At 43.4% G+C, this 25,563-nt stretch overlaps 1 protein-coding gene across 1 annotated transcript in view; it reads left to right on the top strand.

The window, feature by feature from the left end:
* Positions 1-25,563, top strand: part of LOC141074122 (uncharacterized) — a 73,890-nt gene that overhangs the window by 16,126 nt on the left and 32,201 nt on the right. Inside the window, exons 3-8 of the mRNA XM_073561653.1 lie at positions 1,352-1,453; positions 3,109-3,230; positions 3,324-3,382; positions 9,575-9,662; positions 9,740-9,798; positions 15,950-16,092. Coding sequence (XP_073417754.1) covers positions 1,352-1,453; positions 3,109-3,230; positions 3,324-3,382; positions 9,575-9,662; positions 9,740-9,798; positions 15,950-16,092 — 573 coding nt within the window. The remainder of the gene's footprint in view (positions 1-1,351; positions 1,454-3,108; positions 3,231-3,323; positions 3,383-9,574; positions 9,663-9,739; positions 9,799-15,949; positions 16,093-25,563) is intronic.

A 25,563-nucleotide genomic window follows, 5' to 3' on the forward strand; every position in this document is an offset into this window, starting at 1 on the left:
TGGAGTAATTCCTCTCTGCCGGTGTGAAGGTCTTGGAGAAGAAGAAGCATGGGTGCTTCCGACCTTGCGAGACCTTCTGGAACAGGACCGCTCCAGCACCGATGGAAGAGGCATCCACCTCCAGAATTAAAGGTTTATCCACATCGGGGTGATGTAAAAAGGGAGCACTAGCGAAATGGGACTTAATAGAGGAGAAGGCCTTGGAGACAGGTTCCGACCACAACTTGGGGTTTGCACCCTTCTTGGTGAGGGCTACCAAGGGGGCTACCAAAGTCGAGAAGTGGGGGAAGAATTGGCGATAGTAATTTATGAACCCCATAAAGCGCTGCACCGCTTTGAGAGAATGGGGTTCCTGCCAATCCATCACCACTTGTAGCTTGGCAGGATCCATGGCCAATCCTTGGACGGAGATGATATAGCCCAGGAAAGGCAAGGACTCCTGCTCAAACACACACTTCTCCAACTTGGCATAGAGGGAGTTTGCTCGCAGGAGGTCGAAAACTTTGCAAACATCTCTCCGGTGGGAGGCAATATCTGGAGAGAAGATGAGAATATCATCCAGATAGACTACTACCAAGGTGGTAAGCATATCCTGGAAGATATCGTTCACAAAGTCTTGGAAGGCGGCAGGGGCATTACAGAGCCCGAAGGGCATCACCAGTGCCTATCCCTGGGGTTAAATGCAGTCTTCCACTCGTCCCCCTCACAGATGCGAATCAGGATGTAAGCCCCCGCAAATCAAGTTTGGTAAACACTCTCACTCCCCGTAGCCTATCAAACAGCTCTGATATCAGGGGCAGAGGGTACTTATTCTTAACGGTGATGGCGTTAAGACCCCTGTAATCGATGCAGGGATGTAGTGCCCCACTCTTCTTTTGGACAATGAAGAATCCCACCCCCGCTGGTGACACTGACTTCCTAATGAATCCTCTTGCCAGATTCTCCCTGATGTATTGAGACATGACCTCTGTCTCTGGGAGAGGTAAGGGGTAGACTTGACCCCGGGGAGGCTCAGCACCCGACAAGAGGTCAATAGGACAGTCATAGGGGCGATGCGGTGGAAGGGTCTCCGCCGCCTTTTTGGAGAACACGTTTGCATACTGTCGATAGTGTTTGGGGAGTGAGGAAAGATCTGTGGGGACCTCGGTGGAGGCAACCTGGATGCACTCCCTCAGACATCTACCCTCACATGACTTACTCCAACCAAGAATTCTCCCTGAGGACCACTCTATATGAGATGCATCAAAGTCTTCCAGGTCTATCTTATTCTCCTCCTAGTAAGCCTTTTCATTGTATAACTATTATTATTTAAAATTTTCTTAACATTTGTTGTTTTTTTTTTACTCTTTAGCAGAATGTCAAAACGGGGGAAAGTTTGATGGCATTAAGTGCATTTGTTTTGATCCATTTTATGGACCCCTGTGTGAGAGCATCAATGAGAGAATTGAGATTGGTAAGTTATGGGGCTAAATTTGGTTTATGAATAGTAAGATGACTTCTCAATAAACCCAGAAATTTTTGGTTGACGGCTGTCTGTACTGACTCTCATAAAGGGTCAGGATCTGACCAGCTCAGCCCTTGCGCTAATTCTCAGGGACCACTGTAAAGAACATAAGGTTGGGCATTTTCAAAAATATCATGCCTATGTTTCTGCTTGTGCTATGGAACATCAGGAAGAAAAGGGTCAAGCATACTAATTTTTGATAGTCGGCCCACCAACATACAAACTATTATTAAACAAACATCTTAATGGGAATCTGTCACCCCATTTTTGCTCTAGGAGCTGCAGCCATCTCCATCAGGGGCTTATCTACAGCATTCTGTAATGCACTTAGATACCCGATGTTTACCCTGGATACCAGCGTGCGCTGGTATCCAGGGTAAACAGCGGCTATCAAAGAGCCACGCAGCTCTTAGTTACCCGCTGTTTACCCTGGATATCAGCATGCACGCTGGTCCTGATCGGGTATCCAAGGTAAACAGCGGGTAACTAAGAGCCGCGCGGCTCTTAGATACCTGCAGTTTACCCTGGATACCAGCGTGCTCGCTGGTCCTGATCGCTGGTGAGTCTGTCTATGTGACAGCTCACCAGCGATCAGCTAACTATGTCCCAGCGATCCCATCCACGTCGAGTCGTTGGTGGGATTGCTGGGACATTGAAGCGTCTAACGGGGCCCTAAGGGAGTGACAAACTGGATCTCTGCCTGTGAGGGATCACAATGCACAAGGATGGGGGACAGAGATCACAGGTGAGGGAAGAAGGGGATCACGTGAGAAGAGATATCAGTAGATGAGGTCAGAGATGGACTTTAGATCACATGTGAGACTATAATGGGAGATTATACCAGAGATGTGTGGAGGGGACGGTTTATGGACAGGTATGCAAGTCAATATTAATATTTTCAACTGGATTATTTAGGCAAACGGTAGCCAACAAATGAATTGGCAGAAGGGAAAAATGATTATAGGGTTTGAATGACAAGGCAGCCGAGTTTAAGACCATTTGGAGGGTGCAAGAGTGGTAAATAATGGACCACAGAGAAGTAGTATACACAGTAGTCTAAAGGAATTTGATGGAGGAAACCACTAACAAAGGAAGAACCAGATTTGAGATGTATTTGTCAAGTGGTGGTGAATGTGCTGGTAAAGCTTGGATGTGTTGACTTGTCAGAATGATATGTTTCCCCGAGGCTATGAATTTATGAGACAAGATAGAGTGTAGTACCACTAACTGTGTTTCGGGGGTCGGGTGGAATGCTCACCCTACAGTAGTATCTGTCCACCATAAATTCCCATTTTTAGTCTAACTTTTCTCAAAGCATTTGAAGCTTCAGGCTACACTACTCATCCCACATCATAGGAAGAATATATGAAAAACAATTAGAAAGAAATTAGTTTTTATTATCCAGAACTGACATAGGTTGGATGTAAGAATCATCCCCAACATCACATTATAGGTAATAAAGCCCAATATGCACAGTCCTACATGAAAATAGTGAACACTTGTGATCCAATAATCAACTGCACACAGTTATAGCCCCAACCTATCTGCGTCGGCCAACTCATCTATATCCGTATTTCTTTAATTATTATTATTGCATCTTGTAGGGAAAACAGTTGAAGCAAGTGTGAATGTGACACTGACATTTCCAAAAAGGACTTTTACTGAAGATTTAGGCAACAAAGAAACTACTGTATATAAAGCATTTGAGAATGATTTTAAAAAAGAGGTAAGGGATCATAAGATATGAGCCAAAAATCCATCAATTTTATTTATTTTTTTATAAATGTCAATTTTTCCCATATTTTTGTTTTTGATGCAGGTGGCTGATGTCTATGCTGGTGTCTCAGAATACATCGGTGTGGAAATCATTAAAGTGAGGTACGTCAATCGACGTTGCGTTTTACTGTAACGTGTTGCTCGTTACAACCTCTAATCCGCTTTAAAGATCCTGCATGTCCCTAATCTCAATTCTCCAAGAATCCCTTTCTTGATACGTCTCTATACCAAGCGTACTCTTCTAACTTTAATACTTAAAAGTGTGGTCTAGGGGGTAATGTTTCTACTTGTAGAGAGTGAAAAAACAGGCCTGGCATGTCACACTGAGGAGGCTTATTCCCATGCCTGCTCCTCCTAGAAATTTAAATGGCAAATTATCTCTTCAGAGACAATTTTTTGTCAGAGATTGTACAGTATATGTCGAATTCTTCTTCTAAAGTCCAGACCTTCATGAGCAATTCGATCAACTTCAGAAAGGAAATTCCTTTGCATTCCCTGCTTGCTCAATGTCTGCATAAAACTTGCACTGATGATTCATATTCTGAGAAGTTTTGATTTTACACCAGGCATTGTACAGTAACCTGGAAGCCTTCATAGAGAACGGAGTCAAATAAACCCAACAAAGTCTACTTTTCAAAATCACATCAATAAAAAATTAATTTTTATTAAATATTTCAATACAACAATTAAACAAAATGAATCAATATCAAGGTGGAGACATATTGGAGAGACAAATCAGGTACAAGGTAAAGACACCAATCAATACAAAGCCCCTGAGATAAGGGGAATGGGTAGTCACACCCTAATTCAGACACAGGAGGGGGTGAAATGGGAGTAAATATTTGTATAAAAGGTTTATATGTAACACACCTTCACTTAACTGGGAGCAGCAAATGCCATAGTCACTGATAAATTCAAAAATAAGGGCAAAATCATAGCCCTCATACAGTAACCTGTAGAAAAAATAACTACCCCCCCAGTAAAATTAGCTCAGCCTAGACTGTGTTCATATCATGTTTATGGCCTCGATTTCTTATAAACGCCAAGAAGATTTCATGTTGTATATTTTTGAGGTATACAGTGGCATCCATCATCCATGGGATCCCTGTTGTGAGTTCATTTTTCCCTTCACTATTGAGGTCTGATGAACTCCCTCCTCTGGTGAAGGAAGGTAGTGAGGCTGATTATCAGACACCTGGGCAGCTAGATGATGACTGGGTGGCTGGAATTGAGGACTGGATATAAGGCTGCCGATGCCCTTCTTCCTGGTTGGTGATATTCCTGCTGGATTCTTGGAGACCAGTCTGATTCCTGCATCTCAAAGCTAAGTTTTTCTGCTCTGCTTTGTACTCTTCTGTTTTGTTTTTGTTTTGCCTTGTTTTTTGGGAGTTCTGCCTTCCCCGGCCGGGGGTGAGCTGAATTCCATTTTTGTCTCTGATCTGTTGATCTTTTGCTCTGTCTTCAGAATATACCTGAGTGCTGATATAGTCTTTTATAGCCTAGCGACTTCAGGGCCTGTTTTTCCTATCAGTCGGTTGGCTCATTTTTTATAGGGTTTTTGCGGATGGCAGACAGCAGCTTTCCTATCCTGTCCTATGTAGTTAGCTTGGGCCCCATCATTTGCTCAACCTATCTTTCTATCTGTGTTAGTGTTTTCATCTTGCTTCACCGTCATTATATGTTGGGGGCTGCCTATTGCTTTGGGGTCTGCTCTGGGGCAGTTTAGTTTTTCCCCTTTCTGTCTTTAGGCTATATAGTTCTCCGGCTGTGATCGAGGGGTCTAGGGCACCGTAGGAACCCCCCACGGCTACTGCTAGTTGTTGTGGATAGGTTCAGGGGTCTGCAATCCGATAGCTGCCAACCTCTCTGGTTTTTCTGGACTTAGCTGGTATTTTGTTTCTTCCTCCTTCGGTGACTCATCATAACAGATCCCCATATCAAAAAGAAGTATACCATACAGTGTATATACTAATATATTTACAGTGTTTAGGCTGATATGCTACCAAATACATTTTTTTGCGTTATACAGTACCTATAGTGGCTTGCAAAAGTATTCACTCCTTTGGCTTTTTATCTATTTTGTTACATTACAACCTGTGTTAAATGTTTTTAGAATCTGATTTGTGTGTGATGCATCAGCACTAAATAGTCTATGTTGGTGAAGTGAGAAAAATATAAGCATAAATTAAATTTATGGTATCAAGTAACTAAAAATTGTCATGTTCATATGTATTCACCTCTTTTTGCTATTAAGCCCCTAAACATTTCTGGTGCAAGCAATTACCTACATAAGTCACATGCTTAGTGACAGGACGTCCACATGTGAGCAATCTAATGTCACATGTCTGTCAGTATATACACTTTACCTTTTCTGAAAGGCCACAGAGGCTGCAATGCCATTAACAAGAGGTACCACTAACCGAACACCATCATGAAGACCAAGGAGATCTCTAAACACCATCATGAAGACCAAGGAGGTCTCTAAACACCACCATGAAGACCAAGGAGATCTCTAAACACCACCATGAAGACCAAGGAGATCTCTAAACACCATCATGAAGACCAAGGAGATCTCTAAACACCACCATGAAGACCAAGGAGATCTCTAAACACCACCATGAAGACCAAGGAGATCTCCAAACAACAACAAGAAGACCAAGGAGATCTCCAAACAAGTCAGGGACAAGGTTGTGGAGATGTACAACTCAGAGTTGAGTTATAAAAATATCCCAATATCTGATAATCCCTGGAGCACCATAAAATCCATTATCATTAAATGAAAAGAATATGGTACCACAACAAACCTGCCAAGAGAGGGCCGCCCACCAAAACTCTCAGCCCAGGCAAGGAGGACATTAATCAGACAAGCATCACAGACACAAAAGTAACCCTGATGTAACTGCAGAGTTTCCAAGCAGAGACTGGAGTATCTGTCCATATGACCATAATAAGCCACACACTCCATAGAGGTGGCCTTTATGGAAGAGTGGGCAGAAAAAACCTTTACTTTAACACAAAAATTGTAAGGCTCATTTTGAGTTTGCCGAAAGATGTGGGAGACTCTCCAAATGTATGAAGTGAGGTGCTGTGGTCAGATGAGACCAATATTGAATTTTTTGGCCACCAATGTAAAAGCTATGTCTGGACGCCAAACCTACACAGCTCATCACCCCAAGAACACCATCCCCTCAGTGCAACATGGTGTTGGCAGTATCATGCTGCGGTATGTTTTTCGGCAGCAGGGACAGGAGAAATGGTCTGAGTCAAGGGAAGATGGATGGTGCGAAACACAGGGATATTCTTGAGCAAAACCTGTTTCAGTCTGTCAGTGATTTGATACTGGGTTGGAGGTTCACCTTCCAACAAGGCAATGACCCAAAGTGCGCTGCTAAAGCAACACTAGAGTGATTTTGAGTGGCCTAGTCAAAGTCCAGACCTTAATCCAATTGATATTCTGTGGTCAGACTTGACGATTGCTGTTCACCAGAGGATAGTGGAACAGTTTTGCCTTGAGGAATTGGCAAAAAGCCAAGTGGTAAGATGTGGAAAGCTCATAGAGACTTATCCAAAGTGTAAAACTTATCCCAGCAGTAATTGCCACAAAGTTCTGAGTTTAGGAGCATGAATAGTTATGCACACTGAATTTTTCCATTATTTTGACCCATGTGTTGTTTGCCTCACAATAAAAAGAAAATCAAATGTTCACAGATGAAGATGTGTTCTTTACACGAACTGACCCAAACCCTCAAAAAAACTGTAAAATTCTACGTTGTGAGGTTTTTGCACAAAAAAATGCAACTTTTGACATGCTTACCCAATTCTTGGAAATGTAGCCAAAAAGGGGGTAATTAAAATAAAACTTTTACTAATTTATTTTAAAAAACTGATGTCAAAAACTTTTAGGTGAAGCTGCATATTAAAACATGATAAGAAGCTGCTTAATTTGTTAAGTAGACAAAACTGGTGAACCATGAATCCACACCTTTTACAAAACAGGATTAAACGTCCGCCTCTCGTATATTGTCTGCAAGCCATCTGTGTTTTCATAGACCCCACAAGTCTTCAAGCACTTATCCAACACAGTATGTGAGAAAAATGCAAAAGCATATTATCTAGGGCATATATTCTTAGCAGGGCATCCCAATATTGCATTCGGTGTGAATACTGATATAGACACACTGTCTCCAAATGGCATTCTCCAGGAGTTAATACCTCACATTCAACAAAATATGTTATTTGTGGTGTTGATTAGCAATTATAATTTCTATAATACAAATAAATTTACATATTGATGGTTAATTAACCAATCAAATACACACTTGTGTGAAAAAGTGTTCGCCCACTTCCTGATTTCCTATTCCTTTGCATGTTTGTCACACTTACCTGTTTCAGATCTCCAAAGAATATTTAGAATTGAGAATTTAGAATTGTTTGGCCAACACGGTACAAAGATATATATCGTTCCTGCATCAGATCACCAAACATATTCAAATATTAGACAAAGATAGCACATGTAATCACAAAATGCAGTTTATAAAATGAAGGTCTTATTATTAAGGGAAAAAGAAATCCAAACCTACAGGGCCCTGTGTGAAAAAGTTATTGTCCCCTAAGCCTAATAACTTTTTGGGACGCCCTTAGCAGCAACAGCTGCAATCAAGCATTTGCAATAACTGGCAATGAGTCTTTTACAAAGCTCTGGAGGAATTTTAGTCTTTGCAGAATTGTTGTCATTCAGCCACAATTGAGGGTTTCCGAGCATGAACTGCAATTTTAAGGTCATTCCACAGCATCTCAATTGAATTAAGGTCAGGACTTTGACTAGGCCACTCCAAAGTCTTACTTTTGTTTTTCTTAAGCCATTCAAAGGTGGACTTGCTGGTGTGTTTTGGATCATTATGCACTGCATAACCCAAGTGCACTTCAGCTTGAGGTCACAAATAGATGGCGGGAAATTCTCCTTCAGGATTTTTAGGTAGATGGCAGAATTCACAGTTCCATTTACCACAGCAAGTCTTTCAGGTCCTGAAACAGCAAAACAGTCCCAGACCATCAAACTACCACCACCATATTTTACTGTTGGTATGATGTTTCTTTTCCGAAATGCTGTGTTACTTCTATGCCAGTAGTAATGGGACATACACCTTCCAAAAAGATTAAGTTTTGTCTCTTCAGTTCAAAGAGTATTCTCCCAAAAGTCTTGGTGATCAACAAGTGTTTTCTGGCAAAACTGAGGCAAATCTTTATGTTTTTATTGCTCAGCAGTGGTTTTCATCTTGAAACTCAGTTACAGTATGCAGGCCATTTTTGCTCAGTCTCTTTCTTATGGTGGAGTCATGAACACTGACCTTAACTGAGGCAAGTGACCCCTGCAGTTCCTTGGATGTTGTTGTTGGTTCTTTTGTGACTTCTTGGATAAGTCATCGATGCACTCTTGGGGTAATTTTGATCTTCTGGCCACTACTGGGAAGGTTCACCATGCAATGTAAGCAAGTTGTAGCTTCATGATCCTTTTAGACCTTGTCATTTGTAAACTTTGTCCATGCATTATAGACTAAAACTTTTCAGAATAATAATTTCTGCCCAAAAGAATTACAGAGTCACTAGTTTTTCTTCATTTCTATGTAAAAAGATATGTAGCTATAGAGGGTGCAGAGAGAGCAGTTTCACCTAAACCCTATTGTCTGAGTAGGCATGTGGAAGTAGGGTAATCCTATTACAGATTTTTCACTGGGGTTTAGGATCTCCATGTTACACTTTTGCAAGAACAACATATTCACTAGACACCAGAGAAACTTTAGCGCCACCTCTCTTAAAGGGGTTGTCCACTCAAACTGAGTGTTTGCCCCGCGCTCGTGTCATTTCAGCAGTGTCGGCACTTTCATTCCTTGGGCTCGCATGAAGTTGTTACGACGCCTGAGCCCTGCGTCCAATCAGAGCTGGTGTCAATGTCCCGCTTTCAGACAAATAAGTAAAAGGAAGTGAAAGCTGCAGCTGACTTCCTGTTAATTACTTATACATCTGAAAGTGGGACAGTGACACCAGCACTGATTGGGCGCATGGCTCATGTGTCATAACAACTTCAGGAGCACAGCTGCAATAGCGCTGGCGGCACGGGAGGTGAGCTTATAAATGTTTTCATTTTAACGGGGACAAACATGGGAAATGAGAGAGAATTGTCCTAATGCTGGACAACTCCTTCAATGAAATAACTTCACGCATATGTTTAAAGATCAGGTACATCTCTCCCATGCTTAGTCCTTGCACTAAGTAAATCTCCTGTGTTTTTTTTAGCCCAGCCTTGGACACGTTGGATCAAAATGATATTTTTGAGGTGCAAAATGCTGATTATTATGACATTGGGAAAAAGATTAAAGATGAGGTAAGAGATCATAAAATATGAGCTACTGAATTGATAAAAGGTTACATCTTTACATGTATGTTTTGTCCTCTCTGCAGGTGAATGCTTTCAATGCTAAAGTTTCCTGGTATCAAGATGAACAAATCGTTGAAGCGGGGTACATCATTCAGCATTTCTCTTTACTATTAGATCCTCACATTTTTCTTGCTGATCATGTATACTCCAAAGCTAAAATTCGAAGCATTCTCTGTTGTTCTGCTGTGCCATAACGGCAGTACAATAGAGGTTAAAGGGGTTGTCCGGTATTCTAATAAAAGTCTGTAGTCACTCCAGTCGATTGCAGACTTCTCAATCCTTACAGCATGCACACTGCAAACTGTCAGGATCCTCTGGTATTGCTGGCAAGAGTGAGTTGTCATGTGACGACAAGTATCTGATTTGCATACTTCTGGCCACATTCCAACTAGACGTGCTTGGCCTAAAGTCATAGAACGTTGGAGTTGGAAGAGATCTTCAGGGTCATCGTGTCCAACCCCCAGCTCAATACAGGATGCATTAAACCATCTCAGTCAGATGTCTGTCCAGCCTCCGTTTGAAGACTTCTATTGAAGGAGAACTCACCACCTCTCGTGGCAGCCTGTTCCACTCATTGATCACCCTCACTGTTAAAAAATTTTTTCTAATATCTAATCCGTATATTCTCCATTTCAGTTTCATCCCATTGCTTCTTGTGTTTTAATGTACAAATGAGAATAAGGATGATCCCTCTACATTGTGACATCCCTTTGTAGACAGCTATTAAGTCTCCTCTTAGCCTACTTTTTTGCTAGCTAAGCATTCCCAGATCCTTTATTTGTTCCTTGTAGGACATACATTTCCGTCTGTTCACCATCCTTGTAGCTCTTCTCCAATTTTGCTCCAGTTTTTTAATGTCTTATTTAAAATGTGGGGCCCAGAACTGGACACAGTATTCCAGATGAGTATAATGAAAACCTAAGGTAACACCACAGCCTGATACATACCAAATGTCAGTGTTCTGCTGGAGCGCAGTTAAGTCTGTAGGGCAAATATGATATAGACTGCCGTTAGCTGGCGGTAAAGTGTTAAGTTCTGCCAGTAGTAAAAATGTCATAGGGTAATAGTAAATGAAGTTTGACCTTATCTGTCTGGCAGGGAAAGCGCAAGCTGCGGTGTTACCTTATTTACTACTGAATATAGATTCATTTAACACTATCACTCATCTTCCTTAAGGCTTTACAGGGACATACAAAAAGCGCCCTCCAATCTAAGTACAGACAATCTTTGAGCACGGTATGTTCTTATCTTCAGCTATTCCTTCTAATCTGACCACTGAATATATTTTTGGTCCCTAACTGAGTTGGATGTTCCATTTATATTATTATGACCAGAATCTATTTATTAATGTATCTTTGTATATACTTTATTTATGGTTACACTTTGTTTGTTCGTTTGTTCATTTGTTTTATTTTGTTCTATCTTTTTCTTCACCTTGTAGTAACTGATGAAGGTCTGCACTGACCGAAACGTTTTGTTTGGTACTACAAATAAACTGTTTCATTTAAGCATTTAAGTTGAGTGCCAGGTTTTCATTATACTATATATGGTTTGGGAACCTACCTTGGCACCACCACAGTTGTGCACACGGTGTTTTTTCCTAGTATTCCAGATGAGGTCTGCCAAGGCGAAGTAGAGGGGGATAATCACATCATGTGATCTATACTCTATGATTCTCTTAATACATCCTAGAACTGTCATTGGCTTTTTTCTGCATCACACTGCTGACTCATGTGCAGTATGTGATCTATTAGTATATCCAAGGCTTTTTCACATGTGCTGTTGCTAAGTTGTTTTCCTCCCTTTCTGTAGATGTAATTTTCATTTTTCTAGATGTAGAATCTTGCATTTCTCACTGTTAAATACAATTCTATTAGTCGCTGCCCATTGTTCAAGCTTATCTCGATCCTTCTGAATCCTTTCTCTGTCTTCTCTAGTGTTAGCTGTCCCTCCTAGCTTTGCATCGTCTGCAAATTTGATCAGTTTATCTTCATTTTCCTTATCTACATCATTTATAAAATGTTGAATCACACTGGGGCCAAGGAAGAGCCTTGTGGTACCTCACTTGAAACACTCTTCCAATTGGATATGCAACCATTTATTACCACTCTTTAAGTACGATTACTGAGCAAGCTATGCATTAATCTAACCATAGTCTTGTCCATCCCATATATGGTAATTTTTTCAATAAAAATAGTATGAGATACTTTATCAAATGCTTTGCTAAAGTTGATATATCATAGAATCATAGAATCATAGAGTTGGAAGGGACCTCCTGGGCCATCTGGTCCAACCCCCTGCTCAAAGAAGGATTCACTAAATCATTCCAGACAGATGTCTGTCCAGTCTCTGTTTGAAGACTTCCATTGAAGGAGAACTCACCACTTCTTGTGGCAGCTTGTTCCACTCATTGATCACTCTAACTGTCAAAAAGTTTTTTCTAATATCTAATCTGTGTCTCCTCCCATTCAGTTTCATGCCATTCCTTCTAGTCTTTCCTTGTGCAAATGAGAATAAAGATGATCCTTCTACAATGTGACAGCCCTTCAGATATTTGTAGACAGCTATTAAGTCTCCTCTCAGTCTTCTCTTTTGCAAGCTAAACATTCCCAAATCCTGCAACCTTTCCTCATAAGACATGGTTTGCAGACCGGTCACCATTCTGGTCGCTCTTTTCTGAACTTGCTCCAGTTTGTTGATGTCTTTTTTAATATGTGGCATCCAAAACTGGACACAATATTCCAGATGAGGTCTGACCAAAGAGGAGTAGAGGGCAATAATGACTTCATGTGATATAGACTGTATGCTTCTGTTAATACATCCTAGAATTGCATTTGCCTTTTTTGCTGCTGCATCACACTGTTGACTCATATTCAGTCTGTGATCTATTAGTATACCCAAGTCTTTTTCACATGAGCTGTTGCTTAGCCCTATTCCTCCCATTCTGTATATGCTTTTTTCATTTTTATTGCCCAGATATAGTACTTTGCATTTTTCCCTGTTATAAAAACCATTCTGTTAGTTGCTGCCCACTGCTCCAGGTTATTTATAACTTTTTGAATCCTCTCTGTCTCTCTTCTCTAGTATTAGCTATCACTCCTAGCTTTGTGTCATCAGCAAATTTAAACAGTTTACCCTCAATTCCTTCATCTAAATCATTGATAAAGATGTTGAGCAATACAGGGCCCAGGACAGAGCCCTGTGGTACCCCACTTGAGACATTCTTCCAACTGGATGTGCAGCCATTTACGACCACTCTTTAGGTCCGATCACTAAGCCAGTTATGAATCCACCTAACAGTTGCCTTGTCCATTCCATACTTAATCATTTTTTCAATAAGGATGTTGTGAGAAACTTTGTCAAATGCTTTGCTGAAGTCAAGATATACTATATCTACAGCATTTCCCCGATCCACTCAATCAGTGATACCGTCATAGAAGGAAATTAAGTTAGTCTGACATGACTTATTAGTTACAAACCCATGCTGACTCTGTTTAATCACTTCATTCTTATCCAGGTACTTACATACATGTTGTTTAATAATTTGTTCAAAGATCTTTCCTGATATAGAAGTCAGACTCACCAGCCTATAGTTGCCTGGGTCCACCTTCTTCCCCTTTTTCAAGATAGGAACAACATTGGCTCTTCTCCAGTCTTCTGGGACTTCTCCTGTTCTCCAAGAATTTTCAAAGATTATGGAGAGTGGTTCAAAAATTTCTTATGCTATCTCCTTCAGTACTCTGGGGTGTAATTCATCTGGACCTGGAGACTTGAATTCATTTAGGTTAGCTAAGTGTTTCCTCACTATCTTTCTGTTTATAGATATCCTGGATTCTTCTATTCCCTTAATAGGACAGTGAAGAACAGTTGATGTTACATTTCCTTTCTGAGAGAAAGCAGATGCAAAATAGGAATTTAAAAGTTTGGCCTTCTCTACATCCTGTCTTACCATTTCATCATTTTCATCCTGTAAAAATCCTATAGCATCTTTGACTTTTCTTTTACTTTTGACATATCGCCAAAATCCTTTCTTATTGCTTTTGACGTCTCTTGCAAGCCTCAATTCATTGTCAGCTTTAGATAATCTGATTCTTGCCCTGCAGGTTCTGCAGAAAGCATTATATTCTTCTTTAGATAGTGCCTCCCTCTTTCCATTTTATAAACATTTCTTCTTCCTTTTTAGCATGTGCTTAAGTTCTGTGTTCATCCATCCTGGTTTCCTTAAATGCTTCCTATTCTTCCCTCTTTTCGGAATTGTTAACAATTGTGCTTTGAGAATTTCATTTTTCAAGATTTCCCATCCTTCCTGGAGATTTTTGTCCTTAAGGGTATCCAGCCATTGGATCCCTCCAATTCTCTTTCTGAATCCCTTAAAATCTGCCTTTCTGAAATCTAACCTTGACGTCTGAGTCTTCACAGGTCTTCCTCCTCTAGTTATCCAAAATTCTAAAATAGCATGGTCGCTACCTTCTCGGGTCCCAGCCACTTTTACCTCCTCAACCATTTCCTCCCTGTTTATAAGGATTAGATCCAAGGTAGCAGTTCCCCTTGTTTTCTCCCCTACCTTTTGTAAGATAAAGTTGTCAGCAAGAGAGGATAAGAATTTCCTTGACCTGTTAGTTTTGCTTGAGAGAGATTCCCAACAAATGTCTGGATAGTTGAAACCTCCCATGACCAACATGTCGTATTTTTTGGAGAACTTGGCCATTTGATGCATAAAGAGTAGAGTTGAGCAAAACAGGTCGGTCAGATTCAAAAGTCGCCGACTTTCGCCAAATTCGGGTTTCATGAAACGAAACCCGACCACAGTGTGAAGTCGGCCATGCGGTCGGCGACCCAAGCGCCAAAGTTGGGTTTCGCCGAATGCTTGCATGTGACTTTTTTTAGCCAATGAGAGAAGCGGAGCATAGCGTAGCGTAGCTGGAGTGGGAGTGGGAGAAAGGGAGAGAGAGAAGAGAGAGAGAGAGAAGAGAGACAGAGATTTCGCCGCCTCTAGGGTTAAAATTCATGCCAGGTGTGTTTACAGTCCTCCACTCACTGCCGACTTTTCTCCCCATTGACTTGCATTGGGTTTCGTGTTTCACAACTTTTCCCGATAGTCGGCCGATTTCGTTCGACTCGACTTTTGAGAAAGTCGGGTTTCAAAACCCGACTCGACCCTAAAAAAGGCAAAGTCGCTCATCTCTAATAAAGAGTTCATCCATATCTTCAGCTTGCACAGGCGGCCTGTAGTAAATGCCTACAATGGTGTCCTTTCCATTGTTCTCTCCTTGTATTCTTACCCAAACAGTTTCCACAGAACTCCCAGTCTCTGAAGCTTCAATCTCTGTGCAGATATACGCGTTTCTAACATACAATGCGACACCTCCTCCTCGTTTATCAAGTCTGTTTCTTGCAAATAAGTTATATCCTTCTAGTCTTGTATTCCAATCATGTGTATTGTCCCACCAAGTTTCAGTGATTCCAATGACATCATATTTCTTTTCCTGTGTTAGTAGTTCCAATTCTCCTTGTTTGTTGCCCATGCTTTGTGCATTAGTATAGAAACATTTTAGTTTGTGATTGGTTTCGCTTTCTCCAATATTTTTATTAATTAGACTTTTTTGTCTTTGTTCTTTCCTCCCACTTCTAATAGCAGAATTCTCAATAGCATTTTTCAGGTGTATGGCTTTTTCTGGCCTTTTGCTTCCCTTCCTATATATATATATATATATATATATATGTGCTATATCTACCGTCCTAATCCACCAAATCAGAAGGAAATTAGATTAGTCTGGCATGACTTGTTTTCTATAAATCAATTCTGGCTCTGGTTAATTACTGTATTCTTATCCAAGCACTTACATACATGCTATTAAATATTTTGTTCAAATATCTTTCCTGGTATAGAAGTAAGGCTTACTGGCCATTAATTTCCTGGCTCCATCCTCTTTCCTTTTTTGAGGATAGGGACAAACTTTCTCAGTTTACTAGGATGTAATATAATGTATAAGCGAATTGAGCAAGACCATGAACGTCAAGTCAGAATGTATTCAGAGGTATGCAAATCACATACTTGTGACTGCTTGCTCTTGACAACAAAACCAGAGAATATTGACATTTATCATCACTAAATACAGTAAATAAGTGTTCAATTTTTGCCCAAAGTTTCTTAAAACTTGAAAAAAAAAGTTTCCCCCAATGTTTAGTCCTTGCACTGTACAAATCATCCATTGTTATGTTTTTTTTTTTAGATCAACCGGCATCATTGTTTATCATGTGGTCCTTCTAGACATAGAAAATACACTTGATTCAAATCTAAGTATGAATTATGATAGGCTATTAAAAGATGTAAAAAATTTGCTTGACCTCAAGGCAGGAAACTGCAGTATGGAAGGTAAGTCTTTACTTCATGCATTTTGGATTACTTGAAATGCATATCAAATTTGGTCTACCTCAAGAGGAGTGTCTTATTCATAACTTACAAGTCTATCATTCACTATAGGCTAGTCAACCTCCTCATTATTCTGTTCTCAAATCATCAGAATATGATTGCCAATTCCAAAGAGTTGGATGTTCTCAAAATAAGGCACTGTGTGCAGAGTTTCTGGGCAATTAGTGTTTTTGATAATTTTATTATTGAACATCTTCACTGCTATAACAGCCTATCCAAAAAGTTATGAAACCTGAATGTGTAAGAAAGTAGAAGTGAGGTTTTGTGTTTTTTAGAAGAATATCTCTGGGTGCAGAATTATTATGCAACTAAATGAAAAATATAAATTTTCCATCTCAATTTTATAATTTAATCTGTTACAGTGAGAATAAGAAACAAATAACTCACAAATCAAAAAATAACTGACATTTAAAAAAAAAATTCAGTGGCAATATAGCTATCTTTTTTCTCAATACCGGATGTTAGCCTACCTTACATGCAGTCTATCTGTTAACAATCAACTTTTGGGGTACCACCAACAGCAGCCACCGACACTGATCAGAGAGTTATTATTATTATTATTATTATGCATTTATATAGCGCCATTTATTTCATGGCGCTTTACATGTGAAACAGGGAAATATAGACAAGTATAATAAACATGTGTCACAGTCTACAGGGATGGGTGAGGATACAGTAGGAGAGGGTAGAGCAGGTTGTGCGGTGGTTCAGTAGACCGAGGATCATTGCAGGCTGTAGGCTTGTCGGAACAGGTGGGTCTTCAGGTTCTTCTTGAAGATTTCCGTTGATGGTGAGAGTCTGATGTGTTGTGGCAGAGAGTTCCAGAGTATGGGGGAAGCACGGGAGAAGTCTTGTATGCGGTTGTGGGAAGAAGAGATAAGGGGGGAGTAGAGAAGGAGATCTTGAGATGATCGAAGGTTGCATGCGGACAGGTACCTAGAGACCATGTCAAAGATGTATGGAGGAGACAGATTGTGGATGGCTTTGTATGCCATGGTTAGGGTTTTGAATTGGAGCCTCTGGGCAGTAGGAAGCCAGTGAAGGGCCTGGCATAGGGGGGAGGCTGGGGAATAGCGGGGAGACAGGTGGATTAATCGGGCAGCAGAGTGCAGGATGGACTGGAGGGGAGACCAGAGAGTAGGAGGTTGCAGTAGTCGAGGTGGGAGATGATAAGAGCATGCACTAGAGTTGAGCGACTTTTGGTTTTTTAGGGTCGCGTTTCGTTTCGTGAAACCCGACTTTTCCAAAAGTCGGGTCGAGCAAGATCGTCCGATTATAGGGAAAAGTCGGGGTCGTCCCGAAACACGAAACCCAATGTAAGTCAATGGGGAATAAAAGTCGGCAGTGAGAGGAGGACAGGAAACACACCAACAGTGCCCATTTGAATGCCAAAAGCATCAATTCTTCTTATTTAAGCTTGTCAACCTTAATTAACTTCATAATACAAGTTACGCACTGAAAAATGGGGGTTATTTGGCTACAGACTGTGGGGGGGGGGAGGGCTGGCTCCAGGTTTTCATGTGCCCTGGGCGAAAGAGCGCCCCTTTAACACATACCACAACTCATCATGCTCCGATACGGCAGAGAAATAGCGGTATAGTACAATGAAAAATACCTCACTTTTTACATCTCATGACGAGGCCCATCTATTTCTCCATACAGAATCATTGGTCCCATATAATGTTTGAAACAGTATATGATGAGCTCCACATAATGCTACAGTATATGTTGGTCCCCATGGATAAAGTTCTACTGTCTTATGGGCCCAAATAATGCTCCAAACATAATGGGCCCCATTTCTAATGCTCTAGTGTATAATGGGCCCTGTAAATGCTGCTCCAGTGTCTGATGTCCACCTTTAGAATGTTCCAGTGTATGTTGGGCCCCATCTATCATTCTCAGACGGTGTTAGGCCCAGTATGGATTGCACGTGATTGCACAAAGGTGAGAAAGGGTACCGTATCCCCAGATAACATGTATGGATAGTGTACACATTCAAAATATATGTCTATACATCAGGAGGCAGGCTCAGACGGTGTTAGGCCCAGTATGGATTGCACGTGATTGCACAAATGTTAGAAAGGGTACCGTATCCCCAGATAACATGTGTGGATAGCGTACACATTCAAAATATATGTCTCAGGAGGCAGGCTCAGACGGTGTTAGGCCCAGTATGGATTGCACGTGATTGCACAAAGGTTAGAAAGGGTACCGTTTCCCCGGATAACATGTATGGATAGCGTACACATTCAAAATATATGTCTCAGGAGGCAGGCTCAGACGGTGTTAGGCCCAGTATGGATTGCATGTGATTGCACAAAAGTTAGAAAGGGTACCGTTTCCCCGGATAACATGTATGGATAGCGTACACATTCAAAATATATGTCTCAGGAGGCAGGCTCAGACGGTGTTAGGCCCAGTATGGATTGCACGTGATTGCACAAAGGTTAGAAAGGGTACCATATCCCCAGATAACATGTGTGGATAGCGTACACATTCAAAATATATGTCTCAGGAGGCAGGCTCAGACGGTGTTAGGCCCAGTATGGATTGCACGTGATTGCACAAAGGTTAGAAAGGGTACCGTTTCCCCGGATAACATGTATGGATAGCGTACACATTCAAAATATATGTCTCAGGAGGCAGGCTCAGACGGTGTTAGGCCCAGTATGGATTGCACGTGATTGCACAAAGGTTAGAAAGGGTACCGTATCCCCAGATAACATGTATGGATAGCGTACACATTCAAAATATATGTCTCAGGAGGCAGGCTCAGACGGTGTTAGGCCCAGTATGGATTGCACGTGATTGCACAAAGGTTAGAAAGGGTACCGTTTCCCCGGATAACATGTATGGATAGCGTACACATTCAAAATATATGTCTATACATCAGGAGGCAGGCTCAGACGGTGTCAGGCACAGTATGGATTTGACGGCCCAGATTACACAGCGGAGGAGCAGGGAGAGGTAAAGATTGCAAATGCTGGGGCCCTGCCCAAGCAAGGGGGGCCCACTCGTGGGTGTCGGTACTGGCACTGGGCCCCTCATAGTACAGCGGTGTGTCTGACGGCGGGTGTGCACCACCACCGTCAGAGACACTTGATTGCACTATGAGGGACCCTGTGCCAGTGCCCGCGCCCAAGAGTCGGCCTACCCACCTGTCCAGGGCAACGGCACTCGCACGGTGTCGTGCGCTAGGTGGTGACCCCGGCCATGGGGGGGGAGGCAGCACAGTTAGGGAGTTTTAGAAAGTGGCATATGTTGATGTTGGACATTCAGCTGATGCAAAAGGTGAAATAGGTGAAGTAACAGGAAGAGGTGGACCAAAGCAAGCCATTTTTCTGTCACCCTATGTGTCATCAGGGGAAGTTGGGACAAAATCCTTGGAAACCCATGCGTGGTTCATTTTAATGAAGGTTAGATCATCCACATTTTGGGTTGACAGACGGGTCCTTTTTTCTGTCAGGATTGATCCAGCTGCACTGAAGACTCTTTCCGATAGCACACTTGCAGCTGGGCAAGCGAGCTCCTGTAAGGCATATTGGGCCAATTCAGGCCAGGTGTCCAGTTTAGCGGCCCAATAGTCAAAGGGGAATGACCTGTGTGGGAGAACATCGATATGGGAGGAAAAGTAGTTTGTAACCATAGTTGACAACTGCTGTCTCCTGTCACTTTCCATCGATGCAGTATTACCAGTTGTGTGAGCGGTATTTGAAAAATCAGTCCACAACATTGTCATGAAACCCCTGTCTCCAACGCCACTTCTGCTGTGTGCACCACGAACACCTCTGCCAAGCTGCCCCCGGCCCGTACGGCTCGTGTGAGAACCATCACCGCTGCTGTGTGCTGGGAATGCCTCAAGCAACCGATTTACCAGAGTTGCTTGTTTATTAGCCAATATTAGGTCAAGGTTCTCCTGTGGCATGTTGTTTTGTAATTTGCCTTTATAGCGTGGATCCAGGATGCTGGCCAACCAGTAGTCGTCATCGTTCATCATTTTGGCAATGCGGGGGTCCCTTTTTAGGATCCGCAAGGCAGAATCTGACATGTGGGCCAATGTTCCCGGTGTCAATGATGCACTGCGAGTGCTGGGTGGAGGAGCACTTTCTGGCAAATCCACATCCCTCCAGTCACGCACAAACCCTGTACCAGACCTTGCCACGCCAACATTTTCACTTGCCCCACGAGATGCATCCTCCTCCCCTAAGTAATCATCCCCATCATCATCCTCCTCCTCCTCTTCTTCCTCCACCTCGTCCAGGAGAGGTCCCTGAGCAGACAATGGCTGAATGTCATCAAGGATTCCCTCCTCCTCTTCCTCCTCATCAACATTGGCTGCAGACGCCTGCTCCTTAAGGTGCGTCAAAGTTTGCATGAGCAGACGCATAAGTGGGATGCTCATGCTTAGGATGGCGTCGTCTGCGCTTACCAGCCGTGTGCATTCCTCAAAACACTGAAGGACTTTACAAAGGTCTTTCAGCTTCGACCACTGCACACCTGTCAACTCCATGTCTGCTCTCAAAGTGCCTGGCCGTGTATCCTCCAACAAATGCATTATGGCCTGCCTCTGCTCGCACAGCCACTCCACCATGTGCAGGGTGGAGTTCCACCTTGTTGCAATGTCGATAATGAGGCGGTGGTTGGGAAGGTGGAGCAATCGCTGCAGCTTCTGCATACGAACGGAGTGTACAGGTGACCGACGTATGTGCGCGCACAGTCTTCGCACCTTCTGGAGCAGGGCTGTTAATTTTTGAGGAAGCACTGCACCACCAGGTTCAAGGTGTGAGCCAAGCAAAGTATGTGGCTGAGTTTTGAAAGGGCTATGGCTGCCACAAAATTACGGCCGTTATCACTAACTACCTTGCCTGCCTCAAGATGTACATTGCCCAGCCATGACTCAGTTTGTCGCTTCAAGTACTCGGCCAGCACCTCGGCGGTGTGTCTGTCGCCCAAACACATCATCTGCAACACAGCCTGCTGACGCTTTCCACTAGCTGCTCGATAGGGGGACACATCGTGTGCAATAGTGGCAGCTGCAGATGGAGTGCTCGTACGACTGCGCTCTGTGGACGAGCTTTCGCTTCTGGAGGAGGAGGAGGAGGAGGGTTGAACGCCTACAGCCAACTGTTTCCTATACCGTGGGCTAGGCAGCACTGTCCCACCATCGCTGTCCCCTGTGGACCTTGCATCCACCACATTAACCCAGTGCGCAGTGATGGACACGTAACGGCCCTGGCCATGCCGACTGGACCATGCATCAGTTGTGAGGTGCACCTTTCCGCTCACTGACTGCTTGAGTGCATGGACAATGCGGCCTTTCACATGATGGTGGAGGGCTGGGATGGCTTTGCGAGAGAAGAAGTGGCGACTGGGTAGGTCATAGAGTGGTACTGCATAGGCCATGAGTTCGCGGAAAGCTGTGCTTTCCACCAACCGAAAGGGCATCATCTCAAACGAGATTAGTTTGGCAATGTGGGCGTTCAAACCCAGTGTACGCGGATGAGAGACTGAGTACTTTCTTGACCTACTCATAGTGTCTGGGAGGGTGAGCTGGACTTGAGAGCTGCATATGGTGGAAGTAGCGGTGGACAGGGCGGACTGAGAGAGGGTTGATGATGGTGATGGAGTTGGTGTTCTTTCTGATGGCCTAGAATCAGTCTTTCGTTGATATAACAGTGGGATTCCCTGACTGCTGTGGTCTTGCAACGACACCTCAACATTTGCTGCTGTGCTAACCGGTGGGCTTACAGTGGGGGAAACAATGTAGAGTTGCTGACTACCTTCGTTGTGATCAGTTGCACATGTGGCACTTGAGGTTTGGTGTTGTGTCCACGCTTGCAAGTGCATGCTGGTTAAATGTCTAAGCATGCAACTGGTATTCAAATTTTTCAGATTTTTCCCTCGGCTAAAGGTCTTTGCGCACTTCTTACAGATAACCTTGGCCTGATCATGAGGATTTTGGTCAAAAAAGTGCCACACTGCACTCTTCCTACTTTGGCAGACATTTTGCGGCCTAGCACGCTGTGATCTTTTGACCCTCTGGACAAGCTGTCCAGCAACTCTTTTGATGTTTGGAACCTGTCTTTTGAGTGCTCCGGGCCTGCCAGATAACAGCTGTTGCGATGTCGATGTCTGCTGTGGATGCTCCTCATCTGAGCTATTGGAAGCAGCACCCTCTTCCCCCAATGGATGCCAATCTGGGTCAACAACTGGGTCATCCATCACCTCCTCTTCTATGTCATGTGCACCTTCCTCTGTGTCACCGTGTATGGTGGTATAGTGTGCGGGAAGGGGCACCTGAGTCTCATCAGGGTCAGAATCTGGCTCTGTACACTGCGAGGACAATGTAGTGCTCTGAGTGAATGTACCAGCAGAATCATCCATCAGCGGCTGTGCATCAGTGCACTCCATGTCAGATTCATCTTGGCCTGGGTAATTCACCATTTCACTTGATAATCCAGGCATGGTATGTGAAAACAGCTCCATGGAGTAATCAGTAGTATGGCCTGCGTCATCCTTCAATCTTGGTTGGGGTGAAGGACACAAGGAAAGGTGTGGTTCATGAACATGAGCCTCCAATGACGACTCAGTGCTTTTACTTTTTACAACTGAAGAAGAGGAGGCGATAGAGCTGGAGGCTGAGTCAGCAATGTAAGACAAAACTTTTTCCTGATGCTCTGGCTTTAAAAGCGGTTTGCCAACTCCTAGAAAACTAAGCGTTCGAGGCCTTATGTAGCCAGACGATGACGCAGGGTCAGCACCTCCTGCATTCGGTCCTATTTTGCTCTTGCCACTACCATCAGATCCACCACCAACACCATCATTACCAGCTGCCAACCCCCGCCCAATTCCACGGCCTCTTCCACCAGCCTTCCTCATTTTTGGTAGAAATGTAGACAGAATCCAACAAACTATATAGTAATGTAAAACAAGGTACAAGGTGTCTATAGGACAGGGGAGATTTTGAATTTCTGCAGACACTTGTGGACACTGGACACTTTTGGATTGTGTGAGGCCCACTGATATCTGAGCGCTATGTGACAGGCTCGATGGCACAGCTGTGACCAAAGTGACTAGAGGATAAGGGAGATTTTGAATCTCTGCACACACTTTTGGACACTGGATGGACACTTTTGGATTGTGTGAGGCCCACTGATATCTGAGCGCTATGTGACAGGCTCGATGGCACAGCTGTGACCAAAGTGACTAGAGGATAAGGGAGATTTTGAATCTCTGCACACACTTTTGGACACTGGATGGACACTTTTGGATTGTGTGAGGCCCACTGATATCTGAGCGCTATGTGACAGGCTCGATGGCACAGCTGTGACCAAAGTGACTAGAGGATAAGGGAGATTTTGAATCTCTGCACACACTTTTGGACACTGGATGGACACTTTTGGATTGTGTGAGGCCCACTGATATCTGAGCGCTATGTGACAGGCTCGATGGCACAGCTGTGACCAAAGTGACTAGAGGATAAGGGAGATTTTGAATCTCTGCACACACTTTTGGACACTGGATGGACACTTTTGGATTGTGTGAGGCCCACTGATATCTGAGCGCTATGTGACAGGCTCGATGGCACAGCTGTGACCAAAGTGACTAGAGGATAAGGGAGATTTTGAATCTCTGCACACACTTTTGGACACTGGATGGACACTTTTGGATTGTGTGAGGCCCACTGATATCTGAGCGCTATGTGACAGGCTCAATGGCACAGCTGTGACCAAAGTGACTAGAGGATAAGGGAGATTTTGAATCTCTGCACACACTTTTGGACACTGGATGGACACTTTTGGATTGTGTGAGGCCCACTGATATCTGAGCGCTATGTGACAGGCTCGATGGCACAGCTGTGACCAAAGTGACTAGAGGATAAGGGAGATTTTGAATCTCTGCACACACTTTTGGACACTGGATGGACACTTTTGGATTGTGTGAGGCCCACTGATATCTGAGCGCTATGTGACAGGCTCGATGGCACAGCTGTGACCAAAGTGACTAGAGGATAAGGGAGATTTTGAATCTCTGCACACACTTTTGGACACTGGATGGACACTTTTGGATTGTGTGAGGCCCACTGATATCTGAGCGCTATGTGACAGGCTCGATGGCACAGCTGTGACCAAAGTGACTAGAGGATAAGGGAGATTTTGAATCTCTGCACACACTTTTGGACACTTTTGGATTGTGTGAGGCCCACTGATATCTGAGCGCTATGTGACAGGCTCGATGGCACAGCTGTGACCAAAGTGACTAGAGGATAAGGGAGATTTTGAATCTCTGCACACACTTTTGGACACTGGACACTTTTGGATTGTGTGAGGCCCAATGAATATCTGAGCGCTATGTGACAGGCTCGATGGCACAGCTGTGACAAAAGTGACTAGAGGATAAGGGAGATTGGATTGCTTTTAAAAAAGCAGTTTGCGGAGCAGTGGGTAAACAGCAATGCAGGAATGTCAGTAAGCCTTAGAAGGCAGCCCAACAACCAACACCACTGATACACCACTATATAGCCTCCCCTTACACTGCACACACAGTGACTGGTGTGTTGTGCAGGCCAAATTGCTAGCAGCAGAAGCAGTTTTTTTTTCTTCTCAGCAGGACAAAAAAAATAAATTGGGATTGCTTTTGAAAAAGCAGTTTGCGGAGCAGTGGGTAAACAGCAATGCAGGAATGTCAGGAAGCCTTAGAAGGCAGCCCAACAACCAACACCACTGATACACCACTATATAGCCTCCCCTTGCACTGCACACACAGTGACTGGTGTGTTGTGCAGGCCAAATCGCTAGCAGCAGAAGCAGTTTTTTTGTCTTCTTCCCTGCCTAACGCTCTCCCTACAGAATCAGCAGCAACCTCTCCCTATACTAAGATCGGCAGAAGTAAGATGACGGTCGGCGTGCACGCCCTTTTATACCCCCTGTGACGCCCACCAAAGCAAGCCAATCACTTGCATGCCCTTCTGAAAGATGGTGGTGACCCGTGCCTATGTCATCACGTTGCCCACAGTGTCCGTGGATCCTGATTGGCTGAAAAAGAGCGCAAAACAAACTTTTGAAACGCGACTTTGGAGCGTAAGTCGCCGACCTCGTGGCCGACCTCATCCTAGGGTCGGGTTTCGTTTCATGAAACCCGACTTTGCCAAAAGTCGGCGACTTTTGAATTTTTTCGACCCGTTTCGCTCAACTCTAGCATGCACTAGTGTTTTTGTGGTTTCGTGGCTGAGGAATGAGTGGATCCGGGAAATATTTTTGAGTTTGAGGCGGCAGGAGGAGGCGAGGGCTTGGATATGTGGTTTGAAAGAGAGCACTGAGTCGAGGATCACCCCAAGGCACCGAGCGTGCGGGACTGGGGAAAGAAAGCAGCCATTGACATTGATGGATAGGTCTGGTGGAGGGGTAGAGTGAG

The sequence above is a fragment of the Dendrobates tinctorius genome, unplaced genomic scaffold (genome assembly GCF_039654945.1).
Source record: "Dendrobates tinctorius isolate UK_male_01 unplaced genomic scaffold, ASM3965494v1 ptg000324l, whole genome shotgun sequence".
Lineage (NCBI taxonomy): Eukaryota > Metazoa > Chordata > Amphibia > Anura > Dendrobatidae > Dendrobates > Dendrobates tinctorius.